Source organism: Gopherus evgoodei, chromosome 1 (assembly GCF_007399415.2).
Source record: "Gopherus evgoodei ecotype Sinaloan lineage chromosome 1, rGopEvg1_v1.p, whole genome shotgun sequence".
Classification (NCBI taxonomy): Eukaryota; Metazoa; Chordata; order Testudines; family Testudinidae; genus Gopherus; species Gopherus evgoodei.
This window is the reverse complement of record NC_044322.1, coordinates 155,422,310-155,444,422: the sequence shown is the minus strand read 5'-3', so window position 1 is coordinate 155,444,422 and position 22,113 is coordinate 155,422,310. Positions and strand designations below refer to the sequence as shown.

General features: G+C 38.8%; 2 protein-coding genes across 12 annotated transcripts in view; one reads left to right on the top strand and one right to left on the bottom strand.

The window, feature by feature from the left end:
- CASK (calcium/calmodulin dependent serine protein kinase) overlaps positions 1 to 22,113 on the top strand; it is a 415,898-nt gene that overhangs the window by 228,345 nt on the left and 165,440 nt on the right. For all 11 annotated transcript variants that reach the window (XM_030576389.1, XM_030576372.1, XM_030576320.1 and 8 more), the window contains exon 5: positions 2,356 to 2,428. In XM_030576389.1, the coding sequence (XP_030432249.1) occupies positions 2,356 to 2,428 (73 nt within the window). The remainder of the gene's footprint in view (positions 1 to 2,355; positions 2,429 to 22,113) is intronic.
- GPR82 (G protein-coupled receptor 82) lies at positions 14,580 to 16,599 on the bottom strand. The gene has a single exon (XM_030576431.1). It carries the CDS (start codon positions 16,597 to 16,599, stop codon positions 15,553 to 15,555), a length of 1,047 nt encoding a protein of 348 aa, XP_030432291.1. The 3' UTR covers positions 14,580 to 15,552.

Sequence of the window (22,113 nt, the reverse complement as noted above, 5' to 3'; positions counted from 1 at the left end):
GTGATTTGAGCATTGGCCTGCTAAACCCAGGGTTGTGAGTTCAATCCTTGAGGGGGCCACCTAGGAATCTAGGGCCAAAATCTATCTGGGGATTGGTCTTGCTTTGAGCAGGGGGTTGGACTAGATGACCTCTTGAGGTCCCTTCCAACCCTGATATTCTATGATTCACCTGGCTATGCCTCTGCGTAGAAGCCAGAGACGGGAGGTGCCACTGCTTCCCGGAGCCGCTTGAGTTAAGCGCCGCCCTGAGCCTGCATCCTTGAGCTAACCCCCTGCCTCAGCCTTGATCTCCGCCTGAACTCCTCAGTCCGAGCCTGGAGCACCCTCTTGCACCTCCAACCAGAGCCCTACACACACACACACCCCGTGCCCCAGCCCTGATCCCCCTCCCTTCCTCCGAACCCCTTGGTCCCAGCCTGGAACACCCTTCTACTCCCAAGCTCCTCATCCTCACTCGCACCCTGCACCCCAGCCTGGAGCCCCTTCCCAGAGCCTGCAGCCCCAACCTGAGCCCTCACCACCACCTGCACTCCAGCCCCAATTTTCTGGGCATTCATGCCCCATCTTACAATTTCCATACCCCGATGTGGCCCTCAGGACAAAAAGTTTGCCCACCCTTGGGTTAGGTAGTGGTGTGAAGCCCTCTGTTTTGACTTCATCTGAGATGTTCTAAGTTGGGAAAAGAAGCACAATATACTTCCATTGTTTCATTATGCACAACTTCCCTTGTATGCTCTATGTTATCTCTAGTGATAGAGTTTAGTTAATGTATTGTGTGAACTTGAATTTTTACCTCAGAAATGCTGCCAAGTAGTTTATCAATTTGACTTTTACTATTGACGATTTTAATAGAAAATCACACTAGCATGCTGTGTCCATTATGGTTGCATTAATTTTAAGGGGCATTCTGCAGAATAATGTTGCAAAGCAATTGAGTGAAGGGAGAGGTAGAGTGAAAATCTAGGACCATAAAATCTAGAGTCAGGTATAAATGCTTTTGGGATGGAAAGGGTGGGGATGAGTTAGAAACAACTGTCTGAAGCAAAATGATCATTTAGTTAAAACTACCTAAAAATACTAATAATTCACTATACAATTCAGTATAATTCTCATTGCTTATATAGTATTATGTAGTATTGTTCATTGATAGATCTGAAAGCACATTATAAAAGTGAATAAATATCAAAATATTTATTTCGCAAATGGAGAAAGCAAGTTGTTGAGAGTTTCAGGCCAAAATTAAAGAAAGGTTCCTTCATTTTTGGGTTTCCAAACTGAGATATGCTGACAGTCTACAGCAACTAATGACATCAGTTGAATTTGTGAGTGCTTAGCACCTTGTGGATATCAAAGTGGAGATTCAAAAATTAACTTACTGTATTTGAAAATTTGATACCTTATTATTTGCTCTCAGTCATTCCAATGAGAGAGCTCAGAATGAATCCAGGTCTTCTGATGCCAGATCAGTGCACGTTTTCCAAAGAGATCTGTAGAATTGAGGAAGGGACATTCTGTAGAATTTAATAAAAGTTTTTGCAGAATTCCTGTGCCTCTATTATTAATACTAATTACTATTCCATAGGGATTTTAAAAAATGACATTGAATCAGGATTACAAGTCAAAAATACAGTCCCACAGCCTGAAACAAATCCTGCTTGAGGTTATAATTTAGTGCGTACTAAATGTAAAATAAGCAAATATAATGCCTATTAAATGTATTCAGGGATTTGGCAAATTCATGTATGTATGTATTGTCTTCACAAAATGTAATTGTTCACAATGTAATTTAACTGGCTAAATGATCCTTTACTTAACTAGTTGATTTTCAGTTTTCCTCTGTACCTTAAATGTTTATCTTTTACAAAATATTTTGATCTTTTCTTTGTGTATTTGTGATTTACATGTATTGATATGCAGTGTGTTCATTCCTATAACAGTGATTCTGTTTCTTTATTAAATTAGTAGAAATAATTGACTAGTAGAAAAAATGAAGTGAACTTTAATAGTAGTAATATTGTACTCTTTTTTGTTACCATAAACTTATGTTGTTATAAGTTACATTTTTAACTGTGTAGGTGGGGTTTTTTTTTAAAAAAAACTTATTAATGGTCAAAATACCCTTCAAATTTTGAAATTATTAGAAACATCAGTGTTCACAATTTATTTTTATTATTCATTCTTATGAATACATAATTCCCACTCTAACACTGGGCAAATTTATAATTGTGGCCTTTAAAGGTAAGTTTTGCAATGATGATTTTGTAGGTGAGAGGCTTAAAACTGAGTGCACCGTATTTATATAGTATTTTTTTCACAAGTTTGTTATATAGTCTTAGACATATTTTGTTTTTACAGTCATTACATGAGACAGATACTGGAAGCTCTACGTTACTGTCATGATAATAACATAATTCACAGGGATGTGAAGGTAAGTCTTTTCTCATTTCCACAATAAACATCCTGCCTACTTTGAAATGTCTCTGTAATTTATGGTAAAATGGGAGTTTGTATGCAGGAGAAACATAATTGATGCTAGCAATGTTGATACTTTAAGGAAAATCTCTTGATTTTGTCAGCATAAAAATATTTAACAATTCTTTATTCACATGTTAAATAGGTATGTAACTGTAATTTAATTTGAAAGTCATTATATGACTTTCGAGTGCTGAATATTCATATAATTTCTGCTTGTGAATTTTCTTTTAAAGAAAATTTGAGATTTACTAAATTATATAAATTAAACTGAAACTGGTAGAAGATTTAATTACTTCATCATTTTGACAGCTTAGTGACCATGTTCAGCAAAAACTAAATCTCTAGAGATGTTTGTGCTTAAATGAAATGTCTGTTATATTATGTTTTTTTTTAAGCTAGTCAACTAATTTAAAATACTCTTCTAAACTTTTCCTCAGTTATCAATAGATCCTTTACATGTGCACACCATATTTGGAAAAGTAGACATTTTCATTTTAAAAACAGTTTATGTACATAATCAAAATTCCATGTTTTCCATGTTCATTAAACTAATCTTCTGGAGTGAGTTTTGGTCAATTCCTATTGCCTAGCCAAACAGGGCCCTGGTTCTGATCAAGGATCCTGGTCATTAATGGTAAATAATAGCTTATTGCTTGCTAGTCACATAAAAGGTTGTGTTAGTGAGAAAGACTGGAAGACTGATTTTACAATTTCCTTTTTAAGATATTTCCACAAGTCTTCCCTAATAGGTTGTGTCCATCCATACTGAGACAAGGTGCAGTTCAAGCACTTTGATGTGAACATAGAACTGTAAGCCATAACATTCTGCTTCCTGACAGAAACTTCTTTCCAAACTTATGTAGATAAACACATCAATTCAGGAACTGTACACTTTTTTACCCTTTGTGAACATGCAAACTGTTAAGGCAAGCAACTTTGAGAGTCATCACAGAAAAAAAAAATAGCTGCATCTTTGCAGAACTACATAGCTCTTCAGATATTGAGCATGGTTTGGTTTGGTGGTGGTGGTAAGTCATAAAAAAAAAATCTCAGATAAGAAATATTTGACTGTTTGACTTCATCAGCACCCCTGTTCTGTACTGGTGAGGAGAACTGAGGAGTGAAGGAAGAAGGGAGGATAAGGAGAGGAAATAATGAGCAAAATGTGAAGGAATATCACCCAAACCTGTTTGTTTCTTATTGAAGGAGCCCCGTGTGAAACACCTGTTTTTTCTGAAGGATTCGTCTGCAAACTAGAACATAAGTTTGTTATAACAGTTAGTTTTGCCGTGAGTGCAGGGGACTGGATTCTATTAATTCTATGATTCTATGCAGATGTCTTCATGCTGATCCTCTTTCTGCCAAAGAAGCTGCAATAAAATTGATAGAATGAACTTGGGTGTGCTTTAGGGAGGAGTTTCTCTGTGGTTTTTTTTAGGTCTCACTGGTAACAGTAAGTTCATCTCTCCGGTGAGGATGGCTTTAATGCTTTGCACCTGGTTATCTTACTTTGGCAGTGAGGATTTTTGTATTTTTACACAAATACACTAGAAGTGACACTGAAAGAAAGAAGAGAGAATTTTTTTAAAAAGCTATTCTCCTTAAAGCTAAATTGTGCCCTATTTTATTTCTGGTGTGTAGAATTTGGGCAAAAAGAAAAGAATATAGTCACTTTGGATGTGTAAACCAGAGCTTTTACCTTTTTAATGGAAATAAGTCTACATGGGGACTTAGGTCGGCTTAGCTATGCCACCCAGGGGTGTAGATTTTTCACGCCCCTGAGCAATGTAGTTATACTAACCTAATTTTCTAGTGTAGACCAGCCCTTAGTTAATATTGGAATACTATCTTCAACCATAAGGTGCTAGAAATAGGAAGGAAGGAGCAATGCAGAGGACAATTGTGAAGCTATGATTGTTTTTTTTAATTGCAGCATTCATGGAATCCCATGACACTGTTAGAAAAAAATGAACAGCCTTTTGTTCAGAGTATTGATTAGTAGAGCTGGCTGAACATTTTCTGATGGAATATTTTAAACCTGACAGTTTACAATTCCAGTAGAGTTCTTTCTTCATTGGACCAGGACCCCTGCATGGTCTAATTTTCTAGATGAACAGTTCATGCTAGCAGACTGGTATCTGATGTGATCATTGACCCCCACTTCTTGCAAGTCTAAGGCCTGGTCTACATTTAAAATTTAGGTCAACGTAACTACATTACGTAGGGGTGCAAAAAATGCACACCCCTGGCTGAGATAGCTATACTGACCCAACTCCGGGTGTAGACACAGATAGATGGACGGAAGAATGCTTCAGTCAGTTGGGGAGGTGGAGCTCCTGCAGCGTTGGAAAAACCCCTTCCAGTGCTGTAAACTGAATCTACACTACTGCAGGATTATGCAAGTATAGTTCAGCACCACAGCTGTGTCACTATAATTTGTTCAGTGGCCTAGGTTGGGAGACTGGAATTGTGAGAGAAACCTGTTAACTGGATGTCTTTGCTAAAATGTTGAACACTGAAATAACTGCTAACTAAATAGTAGCTGTTTGGTTTCAGAGTTAAAAAAAAAACCTAATTGAAATGAATGGGGCAGTTCAAACCTCTCATAGCTACTGTTTATATGGTATGCAGACTCAGAAAAATAACACTGGATCGGTTTTCACTGACTCCATTCATGTTGTAGTTACCTAGAAACAAAAAAGCTTATATTCCACAGCAAAGGAAAGGGCAGAGATGCAGCTTCTTGCCACAGAATTGTGAAATTCCTGGGACTCTGCCTATATCCTTTTAAAGCCAGAATAAGTCATTCATATAAATGGGTGGCGGTGGTGTTTAAAGTCAGAAAAGAAAGAATAGCCATTGTGTGTAACATTAACTTCACCTTTAAGTGTCCCGAGTACAGTAATCTGCTTTCTTTGTTTCTATGGCAGAACTGTTAGTTTTTAGTATTCAAGAGGAAAATCTTGACATGAAAAATTATGAAGCACTGAGGGCCAGGTTCAGTAAAATAACCAGTTTCCATGTCATCTAGCTTTAAAAATATCAAAATCAGGCAGTGTTTTTATTGAGTCTGGTCCTGTGTGTTACAATATATCAATCAGATTGCATGGTTAGTTGAACATTTCTAGTGTTCCAGTCTGCCAGTAAATGTAATTTACACTTTACCCCCAAAAAAGTTCTTCATGAAGCTGTTTTGGAAATATAGTAATTACATGTTCAGGGATAGAATCCTGTCATAGATTTAAAACATATAAGAAAATAAAAATAAATGAACCACTCTCTTCAATGCAAAGTAGTTAAAAGTGAGGTGTTCCTAGGATTTTTACGAACATGTACAGTGTGTTACCTATTTTCCATCTTCTACATTTATAAAATAAAGTTAAGTGGCAAGATTTGTCAGCAACACACAATTATCTAATTAGTAAAATCTATGGAAGAGAGTAAGGAACTGCAGAATGATCAAATAAACTGAGTGACTAGGCAACACTGTTTCTGATAACGTTCGCCATGGACAGGTATAACTAACTGCAGTAAATAATTTAAACTGATTTTGCATACTGAGTACTTAGTTAACCTCAGGATAGAGCTCTAGGTTATCACTATACAGGTAATGTTTTAAAAGGAAGCTAGCAGTCTAAATGACCAATGTCCATTTTACCTGAATAGATTGTGTAAATGTTGTCTATAAAGTGGAATGAGGCACAAATGATATTTTTGGTAAATTAATTATTAAATATAGGATTACCAGTGCTCTATCCACTTTTCACATTTTAAAGTTTGCAGTTATTGCATTGCAAGTCACTCAGTAAAATATGATGTACACCTGAAAGTTATATTGGTATAACTGTTGGGTAGGGTATGATTTTAAAAAAAAAAACCTCATATAGGCATACTGGTACAAGCTCTAGAGTGGATGCAGTTATACCAGTATAGTTATTCCCTATTCCTGTGTGAAAATAACTGTGCTGGTATAAAGTTTATACCATAGGCATAGTTTGACTGCTGTATTTCAGGGGGCAGGCAGCATGTGCACTCACTGAAGCCAGTTCCCCTTGCTCACTGGTTCTCTTCCCCTGCCTGGAATGGTACCTGCGCTGCTGGTGCTGGGGGAGGGCACGGGGCAGCTTAATGGGAGAGCCCAAACTGCTGGTGTCCGCTGTGGCAACCTGAGTGCGGGAGTTGCGGCCACTCCGGCACCGGCTGTTTCAGTAGTGCTGCCTTACTGGTGCCTTCGGGTGTTGCTGTGGCCATCTTTCTGCTGGGGCTGCTGCTGCTGCCAAGGAGAGACTGCATGCCGAGCTCCTGCTCCCCCCTCCCATCCCACCCCACCTTCCTTCTTCTCCCCACTGTCCCTGCCCTATCCACCTTCCCCCTGCCTCATCCCCTTCTCTTCGCCCAGCCCTATCCCATCTCCCTTCTCCACTGCCTCTTCCTCCACCCAACCCCCTTCCCCCTGCTTCTCTTGCCCTGTCTCTCTCCCTGCATACACACACACACAGAGGCACTCACCATTGTACAGAAAACAAGATAGTGGCCATGAAGGATGCCCGTAGAAGGCAAAGGCAATGGGTACTAGGACCTGGCGGGAGGCGGTGTCTAGCTACAGAGGTAGCGACCCAGAGTGGCCACCCTCGGCAGGAGAAGCAGCTCTGTCCTGCCCTCTCTGCTCCCCACCTGGCCCTGGCTGTTGGGGAGAGAGGCCAAGTGAGCCGGAAACATGCCGACAGGAGGCGCAGCGTGGAAGGGCAGAGCCCCCAGTGGGGCAAGCAGAGCAGCTTAGTGCTCATGGAAATCAGGGGGTGAGGAAGGGCAGTCACATGCCTCACATGCAACCCTCATGCCTCACTTCTGTTTGGGGGAGACAATGCTTCCTTGCCCCACCAAACTACTCCCATGCTTTATACTGTTATCACTGTATCCACACTGAGTGGTACCACTTTAAGTTTATTGGTATAGTTAAAGCAATACAGCTTTCTAGTGTAGACAGGGCCTAACAGTTGCAAAGCCCCTCATGCATCCCAGGTCAGATTCTGGGTTGTGCCTCTAATAGATACAGCAGAGAACTTGTCGCCCAGAGGGAGTATGGCACTAAAGTCTCTTCAAGACACTTTTATGCCCTCCTGATTCTGACATTCTTCTGGGAGCTGAAATGCCCCTACCATAACTTAGTTCCTGCGCCTGTCTACATTATAGCAGCTTGTTTCCAACAGTGCTACCCAGAATCTCTGCACTGCTATGTGCTACACCCCAACCTCAACGCATCCCTCCTGCCTCCAGGCACATCCCTTATTCCAGGAGGTAAGAGTGGGTCCTCAGAGGATAGGCTGTGGCTCTCTTCCTCATTTCATGCAGTAAGGGGATATCACCAAATGCAGATGACATCAAGAGAGTATGTACTGGGGTATCACCTTGAGCATGAACCAGTCACTGGAGGCTGCAGGTATTTAAGGTATAAAGAAGCAGTTTAAACATTCATCAGTTGTATTAATCATAGAATGTCAGGGTTGGAAGGGACCTCAGGAGATCATCTAGTCCAACCCCTTGCTCGAAGCAGGACTAATCCCCACACAGATTTTTGCCCCAGATCCCTAACTGGCCCCCTCAAGGATTGAACTCACAACCCTGGGTTTAGCAGGCCAATGCTCAAACCACTGAGCCATCCGTCCCCCCCATATTGATATGCATAAAGCACTAAGCTGCTGTCATATGCCTGTATACTGTACAAGTTTTTGTTCTCCATAAATATTGCCTTTTTTTGATGGGTTTCCCAGAAAGGATGATGGGAGGAAATCTATCCACTGACAGCATCTGAAACTGCCAGATGTTTCACAATGAAGTCTACAAAGCAATTGAGCATAGGTCCCGGATGCTAGACACTAAGGCTTACCCCAAGATTTAGCAATAGGGTTGGGCGCAAGCCCCAAAATGTTTTCACTATGTTCTCCATAATTGAAGTAAGTCTGGAATCTTCCTCTAAAAGCAGGAAGTACCAGGGTGACTCGTTTACAATTCATAATTGTCAGAGATATAGCTGTTTTTTTAAAAATATAACTATTTCTTCGTCTGCCTCCAGAGTCTTGTGTTTCTCATTAACAGCTGGGATTTACAATGTTGAAATAGTAATTATATTACTAAGGGCAGGTCTGTGCTGTGGGGTTAAGTTGACCTTAGTTAATGCAACTGCAGTTACATGAATAATGTAGCTGGAGTCGACATAGCTTAGGTTGACTTACTGCGGTGTCTACGCCGTTCTGAGTCGACAGGAGAAACTCTCTCATTGACATACCTTATGCTTCTTGTTCCGGTGGAGTTTTAAATATTTCTGCAGTAAAACATGCAAGTTTACTGTTTATTTGTTTAACCTATGTATTTTTCTCAAATTAAGATATAAACATAACATTTTGTGTTGCTGCATATTCTGTAAGCTCATATAATGAAAATACATTTTAATAGTTCAAATATAAGAATGGATTAAGGTCATAGCAAGAACCTTAACAGTAAATTTCCAGATTTTTGTTCATTTGTTTTGCAATTAATGCTCAGATTTAATGGGGTACATAGAGTGTGGGGGCGGGGCTGGTGCGTATGGGGGCGTGCACGTGTGTTGAATAAAATAATAGGGTGCAGTTAGATTATCTGAGTGTCTTGGGTGACACCCAAACCATCAAACGATTGATGTTTTGTCAGATGAATTTGGCCTTTATACAAAGTTTTGATTTTGATAATGAAAATAAATTTAATGTAATCTAGAGCTGAGAAGGTTTGTGTTTGTTTAAGCTGTGCAAAAATCCAAAGAGTAGCCAGTAAAACAGGTAAATTTGCTAAAGTATAATCCACAATGTGTAGGTTCCTGCCTTCAGATAGCAAAAAATTCATCTCACTAGCTCTGAAACTGATGGAACAGAAAATGTTTTTCAAAAAAGTACAGCTACATATTATACTGTTACATGGCACCTCCAAAAATCCATATTTGAGGCAGTGGATATTTGTTTTTTGTGTTAAACTTGTCAGGACAGTATTTTAAGACAAGAGAGCCAGACTTTTTTTATGTTGAACAAGTTCTGATGCTTTTTTGATGTCTAAATCGAGTATAGAGGTCACTGTAAATATATACACAGTATACTTAAGAGAAATAAAAATCTCTCTTTAGTTTAAAAATAATTGTCTTTCGCAGATTTTACTTTTGTTTTCTGTACTTTGGAGGAAGTTAGATGTTTCACTGATCACCAGAGTTGAAACAAGATGAACATATGAGGGGCTTTGCTCTAAACTCCATGGTTTTGATGCTTCTCAAAGACAAGATTTTGTTATGTTCTCGCAATGGACGCTGGCATAATATATCTGGGATACTAATAATTTTGCTGTAGAGGATTTGATTTTACTCCTTTTTTTTGACTGACGTAAAACAAAAGAACAAACAAATTTCTGAGCTTCACAGGGAACAATTTTGAGAAAAGACACAAAGAAATAGTGCTTGTGGATTTTCAATGGTGTGGTGGTGTTTCTCTTGGAAATTTCTATAAAGAAAGACCGTTCTCTTAGTCTCTACAGTGAGCATTATAAAGTAAATTACATGGGGAAAGTATTTAATTCAGCAAATAATTGTTTTTAAAATGTTCTAATCGTTTGTCAAAATTTTAATTTAAAATTACAGCCCTGAACTAAAAAGATGAATATAAAAATCAAAAGGAGAATATTTGATTTACTGCAACTTTACAGAATATTTGTTGTGTTCAGGGAAAATAGTGTGAAGTTTGTAAGAAAATAGTTAGACTTCTGCATATGTGTGTATGTTGAAACAACAGGGCATCACTACTTTGACAAGTAATGTTGATTCTTCTAAAATGTTAGTCCAAGCTAACTGCTATGCCAGCCATATTTCATCTTGAATAATCCCATACGCTCCTTCTGCATCTTCATTTTTATTTTGCCTATTCATTTTTATTTATAACATGTAGCATGATGATTTGTTTCCTTTTGGGTTCTTACTCTTGGTAAGAAGAGAGGAAAATTAAAGTATCTTTTAGTATTAGTTTTGTTTATAACTGAATGACCTGTCTGTATCAGTAATACTGGTTTATTTGTATCTGTGCAGAAGGTCTGGAGAAACCTTTTCCTTTTCAGCACAAATGAACGTGTGATCTGCTCAGAGTTATTATTCATTTTTACTTTTTAATAAGGTCTTTCCTTCTAAATTCCTGAGAATCCTATCAGCAGGCTCTCATCTCCAATATTCTGACTTCAAAGGAACTTTTTTGTTTTATCTGGGGATGAGTGGTTCTGGTACCAGCTACTATGTGAGACATTTATTCGCAAAGATTATTAGATTTCCAGATCAAGAATGTAATCTGTCCACTAAATGTGTCTGTGTGTGCATATATATTAAATTGCAGGCAAACTGTGTTAAAAGAATGTTAAAGTTGCAAAGTCTAGTACTCAAAAGATAGAAAATGCCAGAATTAAAGTTTCCTATGCAACTGCAATTTTGCCCTCTTGTGCATTTGCTTGTTGATGTAGTATTTAATTACATGATTATGTAATATTTTTTTCCATACGCCTCCTGCCTCATTGTATAAAGTTGGTATTAAATGTATGTAATAGGCTAGAGCAGTGGCTCTCAACCTTTCCAGACTACTGTCCCCCTTTCAGGAGTCTGATTTGTCTTGCGTACCCCAAGTTTCACCTCCCTTTAAAACTACTTGGTTACAAAATCAGACATAAAATTACAGAAGTGTCACAGCACACTAGTACTAAAAAATTGCTTACTTTCTCATTTTTAACTATATTATAAAATAAATAAATTGGAATATAAAAATTGTTCTTACATTTCAGTATATAGTATATAGAGTAGTATAAATAAGTCGTATGAAATTTTATTTTGTACTGACTTTGTTAATGCTTTTTATGTACCCCTGGGCTAGAGCACAAATGAGTTTCAATCAAAATGCTTGAAAAAAATTGATTTTTGCATGTAAGTGTTTCTAAAGTATCCATTACATGGATATTATATTTGAAAGAGATGATATTATATTGCAGTTAAGTGGCTACTCTTTTACACATTAACAATGAATATACATTCAGTTAATGCTAAGCATGTTAGATGCTATGTTTTTGTATTTACAGTGGGTTTGTATTGCCTCCAGTGAATTAGTGTGGTGGAGGAAGAAAGAGGAAGTGCAGGGGGGAAAAAAACTTTTAATTTCAACAAGAAATCTAAAGATCCTCTGTTTATAATTTCTTTAAAATTGCTACTTAATATCTGTTTTTTTTTCTCCATGATCCTCAAACTTTTTCACTGAGAAACCTCATAGGCAAGCTGTGTTCCAGCTAGAAGTGTACTCTGTGATTACCAGTTGATTATCCATTAATTGTTTTGTTCATTCACGTTGTTAAATGCCTTTATTTTGTCCATCCTTAAATGATGAGCCTTGATGAAGAGTCAGTGTCATCCTAATTAAACCACACAATTTACCTAATTTAAGACTAGACTGGACAAACGGAGACCTGTAGTGGAGGATTATCTGTGGGCTAGTATTGAGATCAAGTACATTTTGTGTGCACTTTACTGTTCTCTATTTTGCTTAAGCTTAGTTTTTTATATATATTAGGATGTGTCAGAATATTGTAGGTATGTTTGATGCAGTTTTTTGATTAGATATTTGTATAAATCATCTCTTTGGTTATGATCATTCTTATATAAATTAAATATTTTAGATTAATCTGTGTAAGACCAGCTTTTTGAAGTGAGACAAATAACATTCATTATTAATTATTTATGTAACAGTAGGTGGGTGTGCACAGCATTTTACAGTAAATCCATTGTCTCAAAAACAGAGCTATGGCTGCAAATGGACATTCAACGAACACAACTGCTATGGATGGGCTCCTGCATGAGGATTTCCAGAACAAACTATAGAAAACATCTAAAACAATATGTCCCTCATTCCATCTTACAGATTTCTTCCTATTTCTCTGGGTCTCTTACCCCCATAGGTCAGTAACCACTATCAAACCTTGTCAACCTTGTGGGTGTTGTCCCTGCCTGCAGGTATATGGGATCTTGGGGAGCAATTACCACACAGGTGGCGTGCCAATTAATTTCTTTATTAAAGGAAAAAGGAAGTGGTGGGAATTTAACAATGAAATACGATGGGATGGGGTGTATAGGGTGTTTACAATAGACAATGATGGGGGGGGTCTTATTGAACAGTGTAGGGAGTTCTAACAGTGGGGTACACTAAGTGGGGTTCAGCACAATGGGATACAGTACAGTCAATAAGCGTATCAAAAAGAAATGCAAAATAAAATGGTAGCTTCTATATAAAATGGTCAACAATCTTAGATAGAATGTATTAAGTGGTTAGTGGCCTTATACACAATGTAACACAATGGTATCAATGCAAATACAAAGTGTATCAGAAAAGTGGAAGCAACCAATGGGGTGTTATAATTACAAGTAAAATGTGAATCACAGTGCAATGATACAATATGAGTGATAAGTGAAATTATGCAATGTAACATATAAAAGAAAAGTAATGACTTAATTTGTGAGGCTAGGATAGCAGATAATCTGCAAGAGTGTGGGGGGGGAGTGAATGATTAGGGGCAACTGATGAGAGGAGAGTGCAGCTGGAAGCAGCGAGAGACTCTGAAGCCCTGCAGGGTAAGGACAATGGAGCAGTGTGATGGTGATCTTCGGTGGGGGAGGGGCAGTGGAGAAGTGTAAAGAAGGGCTGAAGAGAGGTTTAAGCAACAAGTGGACACCAAAAACAAAGGAAAAAAAGCAGCAAAGGGTTTGGGAAGTTCCACGGGGGGAGAAGCAGCAAGGGGTTTGGGAAGTTCGGAGGGTGATGCAGACGCGGGGTGAGGGGTAGAAGCAGCAAGGAGTTGGGAAGTTCGGAGAGAGTGCAGATGCAGGGGGAAAACCAGCAGCAAAGGGTTATAACAGGGAGACACAGAGAAGCACACAGAGGGGGAGATTGGAGGAAAACAGACACGGGAAAGTTCAGGGAGAGATCGGAACAGCAGGAAGACGAATTTAAGAAGCAGAAACCTTATCTGTCTTAACCAACGACAAGGCAAAACAACAAATATCACAATTCTAAGCAAAACTATAACAAGCAACTATACGGAGCAACAAAACAGTACACTATAACAAGGCAGGTGAACTTACAAGCTTTACAGTCTTAACAAACTATGACTTATTAAACTAAAAAAACAAAACCTATGGTGCACCTTATGCTATGGGGAAGTCACAGAGGGCAGAGTGGTATGTACCCAGGATACAGTTGAAAGCAGGGAGCAGAGCTTAGCAGCGGCACAAGCTTATGTTTAGCAGCAAAGCGCCGCAGAGTTTGAGAGGTTTTGAGACACAGACCAAGGTTTAGCTTGAGTCTGTGTGCTGGGGAAACAGAGCCAGCAACTAAAATAATAAAATAAAAGTAGGGAAAGTTTCACAGAGGAATTCGTACCAGTCCCCGAGGCAGCAGCAAAGGCAGAAGCAGCAGCAACATCAGAAGAAGCAAGGAGGGCTCGGTACAGTCTCAATAATCAGGAGATCTCTAAGGTAGCAATTCGTTCTTCATGGGGGGGGTTTAAAAACCGGGGGTATGCTCAAAAAATAAAACGAGAGCGGAGAAAGGACCCCCCAAAACCCCTGGCTGATCAGACCAGGCAGCAATGCAGGAACCTTTCTGATGTTTGTTTCAAAAATGTCTATTTTTAAAGGCAAACTCAGGCAGTTTCCCGCCAGTAATCCTGATAGGCTCCCTCTGTCACAGGGGAGGAGGCACAGGGAAAAACTGCAGGTTAAGCACAGAAACGTGTCTGGGCAGAGTCCTGTGCAATAGGTGACTCAAAAGCACATGAGGCCTATGACTGATGCCCAGGATCTTAAAAACACAATAGGTCTTGCAGCTCTGGACATTGCCTGCCCTACACCGAGCCCAGGTGCAACAAGGTGATAACAGGACTAACCCTTTGAACAGGGCAGTGGTCCCATTTAGCACGCAGCACAAGTGGCCATCCCTTTGAGAAGGGCAATGGCTCTTGTTAAACAACTTAACAGCCAGGGAAGGGCGGCCACAGGAGGAGAACAAAAACAAAATGGAGTATGGGGACAAAATGAAACAAAATGGAATAGGGGGATAGCTGTAACAGACAGGTGTTACTGTGTGATTTCATCCCATGGTCCCTGTCTGAGGCAAGAATAAGACCAGAAGTTGATAACCCCTATAAGACTCTCAGCCTTTTTATACAACCCTATTATAAGCCTCCTCCCACTGATGCTAGGATGGGGCCTCCTATGGTTCAGGCAATACTATTACTAGGGTGATGGACAAAGTTTACGTAAAGAGTAGGAAGAGTGTTTCTTTATTCTAAAAATTCAAATATCAGACTAATCCCCCCTCACACTTCCTGTCAGTTTCATTGCTCAATCCATGTAATGGACTCATCCCAAAAGACAAGGAAACCACCTTCCCTGCAGTACCTCTGAGCAAAAAAACCAACCCTGTTAATTCCAAATTCCTGGCTAGCTTTCTGCAAGTACATCTATATTTCTCAGACACTTGATTTAATTGTACCATTAAAAACTACCCATGTGTAGTTTTGTTTTCTTTTGTTTAATTTTTGTTCTTGTAATTTAACTAAGAGAGATTGTGTCTGAAATCTTAGCATATTTATGTGACGATACTGGAGAGCCAAGTTATTACCTTTGATCTATTGTCTGCTCTCTTCACTTTCCTTGTCTTTGGTTTCTCCAAGGACTGGAATTAATCAATGTGTATAGTTCAAACATACAATGTAATCCCTTTTCATTTTGTGTAAGCAAAATCATAGTGCACAGTTCATTGTAAGAAATATAAAGATTCATCAAGCAACAATTCATGTTTCCAACTTTGCTAACAGTTCAAATGTTCATAAGCAGGTTTTTTAAAATTCTATAAATTCATCTTTTATCTGTAAATTTCATTTTCACTGTGGATAAAAAGAATTCTTCTGTTATAGTTAGCTATGTTTGGCAAAAAGGTTTTTGTCCTAAAGTATGTCCAGTTAAGATTTTTACTTATTCCTTCTTCACATTTGTGTAGTCTCTTCAATATCAGCTGTATGATTGTGATCTTGTGATGAGGATTTTCTAAAGAGATTGTACAGACTCTTCTTAAATCTTTTATCTAATAAAAGATTTACAACAGGATCTAAACTACTTTTGGCAGCTGAAAGACAAATAAGAAAGTTTTTTGCTTCCACTAAATAGTTCATCATCTGGCAGTCTTCACTACTAAGCAGCGCATAAAAAGCTGGCCTTAAAATATGATATGGAAGATAGCAGACAGTTAATATAAGCAGGATGACAAAAATGTTTCTTTTGACTGTACTGTAAATTAGATGTTTCTTTCCAATGCAAGTATTTTTCTGCATTTTACTCAGGTGATTGACAAGGGAATAGTATGAAAATAATACTGTTATAAAAAATAAAAAAAACCATGCAGTAGCAATAAGAACTGTGATCTTTGCAGTGAGTTTGCCATTTTCTGCTTTCCAGTGGTAGCATCGGTCAATTTGTTCTTGATCAGGCTGTAGATGCAAATCATACACTATCACTGGTACAGTTACGCCCAGTACAATGATCCATATACTGATGCACACGTATTTAGCAAATTTTGGCTGACGAAACTTTTCCAGTAGGCATTTATAGAAGAAGTTTTCGTTAACTGTTGGAGAATATTGCTTGTGGTCATTATTTTTCATCAGTGTTGAATACTGACTTAAAGCAGTCCAACATAAAATTGTAATGCTGACATACATACTAGTGTGTATAACCAGAGTTCCAGAGTAGTTTACTATTTTACATAGCATGGAATCATTCTCCCACTGATAGCCATCTGCAAAGTAGGCAGCGAGAAAAGGCATTGTTATGCATACAAATAAATTTGCAATAACAAGATTTGTCAGGTAGATGTTCTGTGTTCTTTTTGTAGATATGTTCTTTGAAAATATCCACCCAGAAATAATGTTTCCAAAACTGCCTGTAGTAAATAGGAAGGAATAGATGATTGGCAGAGCTACTGTAGAAGCCGATGATGGTTGAAGAAGACATGTTGAATTTTTCAATAATCCCATTCAAGTTTTTCTTGAATAAATGCACACTGAGCTGAAAAACAATTGCAGGAGTTATTTTCTTCTGTAATCTGTATTTAATGGCTGTCATATTTACTAATTTCATAATTTTGCTAACAATTTCTTTTCCTTCCCTCAGGCGCTTGAATATTTATACCCAGCAGTTAGCCTCCTGGAAGTTGTCATCTTGACACAGCACGATGGTAGAATTGCAGTTTCTTTTTGTGTTGACATGAAATTTTTGCACACGGATTCAGGGATACTACAAAAGTAGTATAAGACTAAATATCTATGGTCTTAGATCATAAATCCTGAGTTCAATAACATAGCACATAGAGACTCAGGAAACCTGGAGAATTCATCCAAATTCTGACAGTGATTCATGATTGTGGACTAGCACTTCAGTCTCTCCATACCTCAGTGTCCCAAATTATAACATGACAATACTTTGCTTCTAGAGCATTTTGATATTGTCAAATCAAAGATGCTAAATACACGTAAAGTAGTATTTTGATTGCAGAAATGCAGCGTAGCACTCCCTAGCCTCCACTCAAATATGTACTGGAGATGTACTATGACACTAAAATGCTGGCCACGAGGATTTAGTTTATGGTGAAAGAAAAACTTCCAGTATTCTTTACCACTCTGTTCTGAGCCCTGGTCATTGCAGCTATAGCCATCCCATTCAGTCTGGTCTGATTATGAAATATTTTCAAACTTGATCAGATTTTTCAGCAATCATTCTGCAAGTTTAAATTTTGGCCAGTTTAATTTAGTTTTTGTTTTGTGTTTACAGGCTGTAGATAAGGAATCAAATGCATATGAGCAGTGTTAAAGTACTCAACAGTAACAGCATGTCTTTCTGCCAATTAAATTGGTGTTTCAGCTTGCTACTGTGGAAGGAAGAGGAAAGAGTTGGAGATCGCTATGTTCTCCTTCATGCACATCTTACTTGTTAATGAAGTAGATCCCTAATGAGATTTTATTTAATTTATAAATTCATGGAAAAACTTCATACACATTCCAAAGTTATAAAATAAAATATTTGTATTTTAAAACTGTTATACAAAAGAGTTATTAATTACAGTGTGGAGAAGATTTTGTATAAACATGAAAAGGTACAAAAGGAAGATAGAGAAAGCCAGATATACTATGTCAGAAAAATAAAAAGGTTCAAAAGGCTTGTTTAAAAATGATGCCGTGCAAAACCCCTTACAGCCCTGGTAATTCTCAAATGAAACTAACTTTTACATAACTGTTCCCATTTACTATCTGGATTTTTAAGGAAACTGAGCTAAATTCTGCTGTTAAAGTGAAGTAAATCCAGAGTAACTATTGAAGTCATTAACCCACAGTCTAATATCTAATTATGATATTTTTTTGTATGTTCAGATAAAAAAAAATAAGGAATTAACAATTAAACTTACCGATGAAAACTGCAAGCACCTTCCAATTCAAAGACCGGATGTTTCTGTTTGAAGCATTTCCTTTTCAGTCCAACCCACTGTCTGAAAACTGCTTTCTACTTTTTTGTGAAGGGAAGGGGATATTTCTTAAACTCAGAAAAGAGCATATATGTGCATTTTTTACTTGTCAGTTCTCAGAATTTGTTGTAGAGGTCTGCTTTGTTGAGGTTAAGACCAGCTTTCTGTTTAAAGCTTGAGACTTCTAAGTGCTTTAAAATATCCATAGTTACTCAGATTGCCTTGAAATTAGGTGAGCCTCTAGGGGAAAGGAGTAGAGTTAGTAATCCATATCTGTGGTCATTTGACGAAGGGATTCCTGAGATAATCCTTGTTTTTCGCCATCCAGTGGGGAGCAGAGAACAGGCATGTTGGGAGCATGCACCAAGAAGAAGGCTGGGGTGAGCAGTTGTGAAACGATCATGCTTGACTCATATTGCAACTTTTCTTAAGGTTGACATATTCTAACCATATATTTTTTTCCCAGACTTGCAGATCAAACTATGGCTTTGATCCTGACACAAAAGTCTCCCTCGCTTGAGGGTTATACCCAGAGAGTGCATGGCAAGCACTGCTCCTTTGGGTGGTTCAGTACATTTGCCAAAGTGTTTAGTTGTCATTTTAGGCTCATTCCTAGCAATCACAAGGTAAACTGATAACTGTGAACGTGCATGGACAGGGGAACCAAGAGGGTTTGTAGCCTCAAAAATCTGGATAATGCAACGGGATAAGCAATAAGCTTTTGATCCTGACCCCCCACACACCATAGCTAGTGTCAAGTCCTACCTAAGGAAGAAATCTGGAAAATGTTTGAAAATATGTTACTAAAATCTGTCTCTGTAAGGGATGGGGGTTAATTCTGGGGGAATGTAATCAATGTTTTGAAGGGGAGAGATTAGACATCCAAATGCTTTCTGGGAAGGGAAGGGGAGAATGGGGGAGAGATTTGGGGGTTGCAGCAAGGGGAGGGGATAAATGAGGATGGGGGAGGGGAGAAGGTCTGGTTTAAGGGGGTTGGGGCTAGGTGGAATGGGAAGACAGGGACACTTGAAAGGAGACGAGGTGAGTGGCAGGAGAGCTGTGGGGACAATAGGGGCGAGGGTAGCTGTCAACCCAACATTCTCTCCTGTGTGTGTATGTATATGTGTGTATATATATATAATATATATGCCAGTATCTAGGGGGCTGCCTCTCTTGGGGGGTTCTGAACCCCTCTCCCTACCTTCATGTGTGTTGGGATCTGGGGAGACTCTGCCCCTCAACCGTAGTCTGCCAGCCATCAGATGGACCAGGTTTGAGGTGGGGAGCTTGCCCTTCTGGGGAAGTCTGAGCCCTTCTCCCTACCCCTCATGTGAGCTAGGATCTGGGGAAGTCCTGCCCCTCTGAGTTGAAGGAGCTGAGAACAGGTGTCCTGGGAGTATGTACCGAAAGCATACTGCTGAGAAGCAGATTAAAATGTGCATGCCTACCACATACCACAGGCTCTCTAGCACTGGGGAGGGGGATCAAAACACCCACTGACATGAGTGGAGCAGTTCACTTGTCTCAGAGCCATTGTGTCAGGCTGTGTTCTTCTCCATGGGTGGTTTTCTCTCATCTGAGGCCATTTCATTGAGTGAATGGGCCACTTAACACCTATCTGAGCCTCTTTTGCTACTAACGGATGTGTAGAGCCCCTTCCCTCCATCATTCCAAAAATGTCCCCATTTCAGCATTATTATGTGCTGGGGATTTGGATATAGGAAAGCAGTTGCTGATTAATTTCATACAATAGTATAACAGAGCCCTTCCTGCTTAAAGGATGACTCTTCTAAGTCCTCTAAAATCCAGATGCTTACATGGATGCAAACTTTTATATCTTCCAAGATGTTTATTTTTGGATTAGCTCTCCCATATGAGAATATAGGGCAGGGTTACAGATCCAAATTGGGTCATTTGAGCAAGGGGTCCTCAGATGCAACCCACTGGGGGAAAAACAGATTTCATAAAGTTCAGATACTAGCAACTTTGAAGTTTGAAACTCACCTTGAACAGAAATCTGAGAATGAACTGTAAATATTTGGAGAAAATCTGCCTTAGTTAAGAATTTTTTGGTTCTTTTATATATATCTGTTTTGGATAAATATAATCTGAGCACAGCAGATAATTCAGAAGGCACTAAACCAATTTTGAAAAACAAATTACACATATGACTGTGTGCTCGGAGGCAAGGGGTGACTAGGGCTAGAAGAGTACATGGGAATATTGTTGAGAGTTTGGATATGCAATGAGAGATGGAAGTCTGAGGAGGAAGATAAGTGGCAATAGGTGGTGGGGGAAGGAAGAGGATGATGGCTCAAGTGAGGGGATAGGAATTAGAGGGAGTGGAAGGGAAAGAATAAGATGGATTGGTCAAGAGCCAGATTCCAAAGAAACGTTTTTCACACTGCAAGTGCTCCTGTTCAACAGACTCATACAAAGCTGTACGTTAATAATATACCCCTTTGCTTATATTTTTAGTGCATTAAATGAAAATTAAAATCAAACCACTGTATAACCTAAAAATAACTTCCAGGAAAGATGTAATAAATTACATCTGAGACTTTGAGAAAGTACTTAGCTAAAATGTCAATTAAGTGCAAATATTAGTATTAAAATACAAAGCGTATTGGTGTTGGTTTTGTCAAATAAAATTATTGTAGGCATATATGTATATAGATATGAGTAATTACTGTGAAATACCTGTTAAAACTAACAGGTTTTTACAGATCACTACTGAAAATGTAATTTTGTATTGCAATACAAATTATAAATAAAATATACATGGATAATGTAGAATTATAATATTCACCATCAGTAGGAAAAGGGACAGGTCCTCTGCCAGAGAAGGACCTTGACGTTTGGAGTGAGTTAAGTCAAGGCAAGATTGAGGCAATTGTACAGATGATCATCAGGTAAAACGGCACAATTACGCCATTTTTTGTTGTTCATTGTTGAGAATGCTGACTCTCACACATATGTTGAGCCAAACATAGTCAAGATGTTAAATGCCACCTTCCTCAAGTGTGGTGACTTGGAGTCCAGCACAAGGGTTGTCCAGAAAGTTTTTCAAATATAGTTTGTGTCGTCCACTTCTAAATCAGTAAACTCACGCTGTGGTTTTGCTTTTTTTAACATCTGAAAAGGACACTTTCGCTTGATTGCACCAAGAGCCATTTGCATGGACTATTAATATGTTCTTAACAAATAGGGTGGTGTCTTTAACACTTTTAAATTTTTGGAACCTCTCCTGGAAGTTTTGAGAGAGCCTGTCCAGAGAGTACACCATGTGATTCACATCTGCAGTGTCTCAGCAACTTAACAGCATCAGGAAATGCAGCATCTCCCCAGATTCCAAATAATTTTTTAAGAGACTGTTTTGAAATGCAGTGACGTGGTAGAGATCCACTATGTTTTCATTTCACCCCTGTAGCTTTAAATTGAAATAATTTAAGTGGCTTGTCAAATCAGCAATGGAGGCCAGGATGCTTATGCGTGTGGCATCCCTCAAAAATGTGTGTAGCTCTTCTATCTGTTTCCCTAGACTTCTGTATAGCTATTCTTCCACATGAACTCAAATTTCCCACAGCCTTCTTAGTACTTGCCCTCTGCTCAGACAGTGGATGTCATTATGAACCAAAAGGTCATCGTAATTGGCAGATACTTTTGAAAGAAAGCTTTTGAGCTGTGTTGCAGTGCTGACTTGGACCAAAGGAAGTTGACAGGTTTTATCACCATTGATATTACATTAGCTTACTCATAGCTAAGCTTTGCACAAAGTGCGGTTTGGTGGATTACAGTGATAGAAAATCAAATTGGGATTCAGTACCAATCATAGATTCATAGATTCTAGGACTGGAAGGGACCTTATGAGGTCATCGAGTCCAGTCCACTCCCCTCATGGCAGGACCAAATACTGTCTAGACCATCCCTGATAGACATTTATCTAACCTACTCTTAAATATCTCCAGAGATGGAGATTCCACAACCTCCCTAGGCAATTTATTCCAGTGTTTAACAACCCTGACAGTTAGGA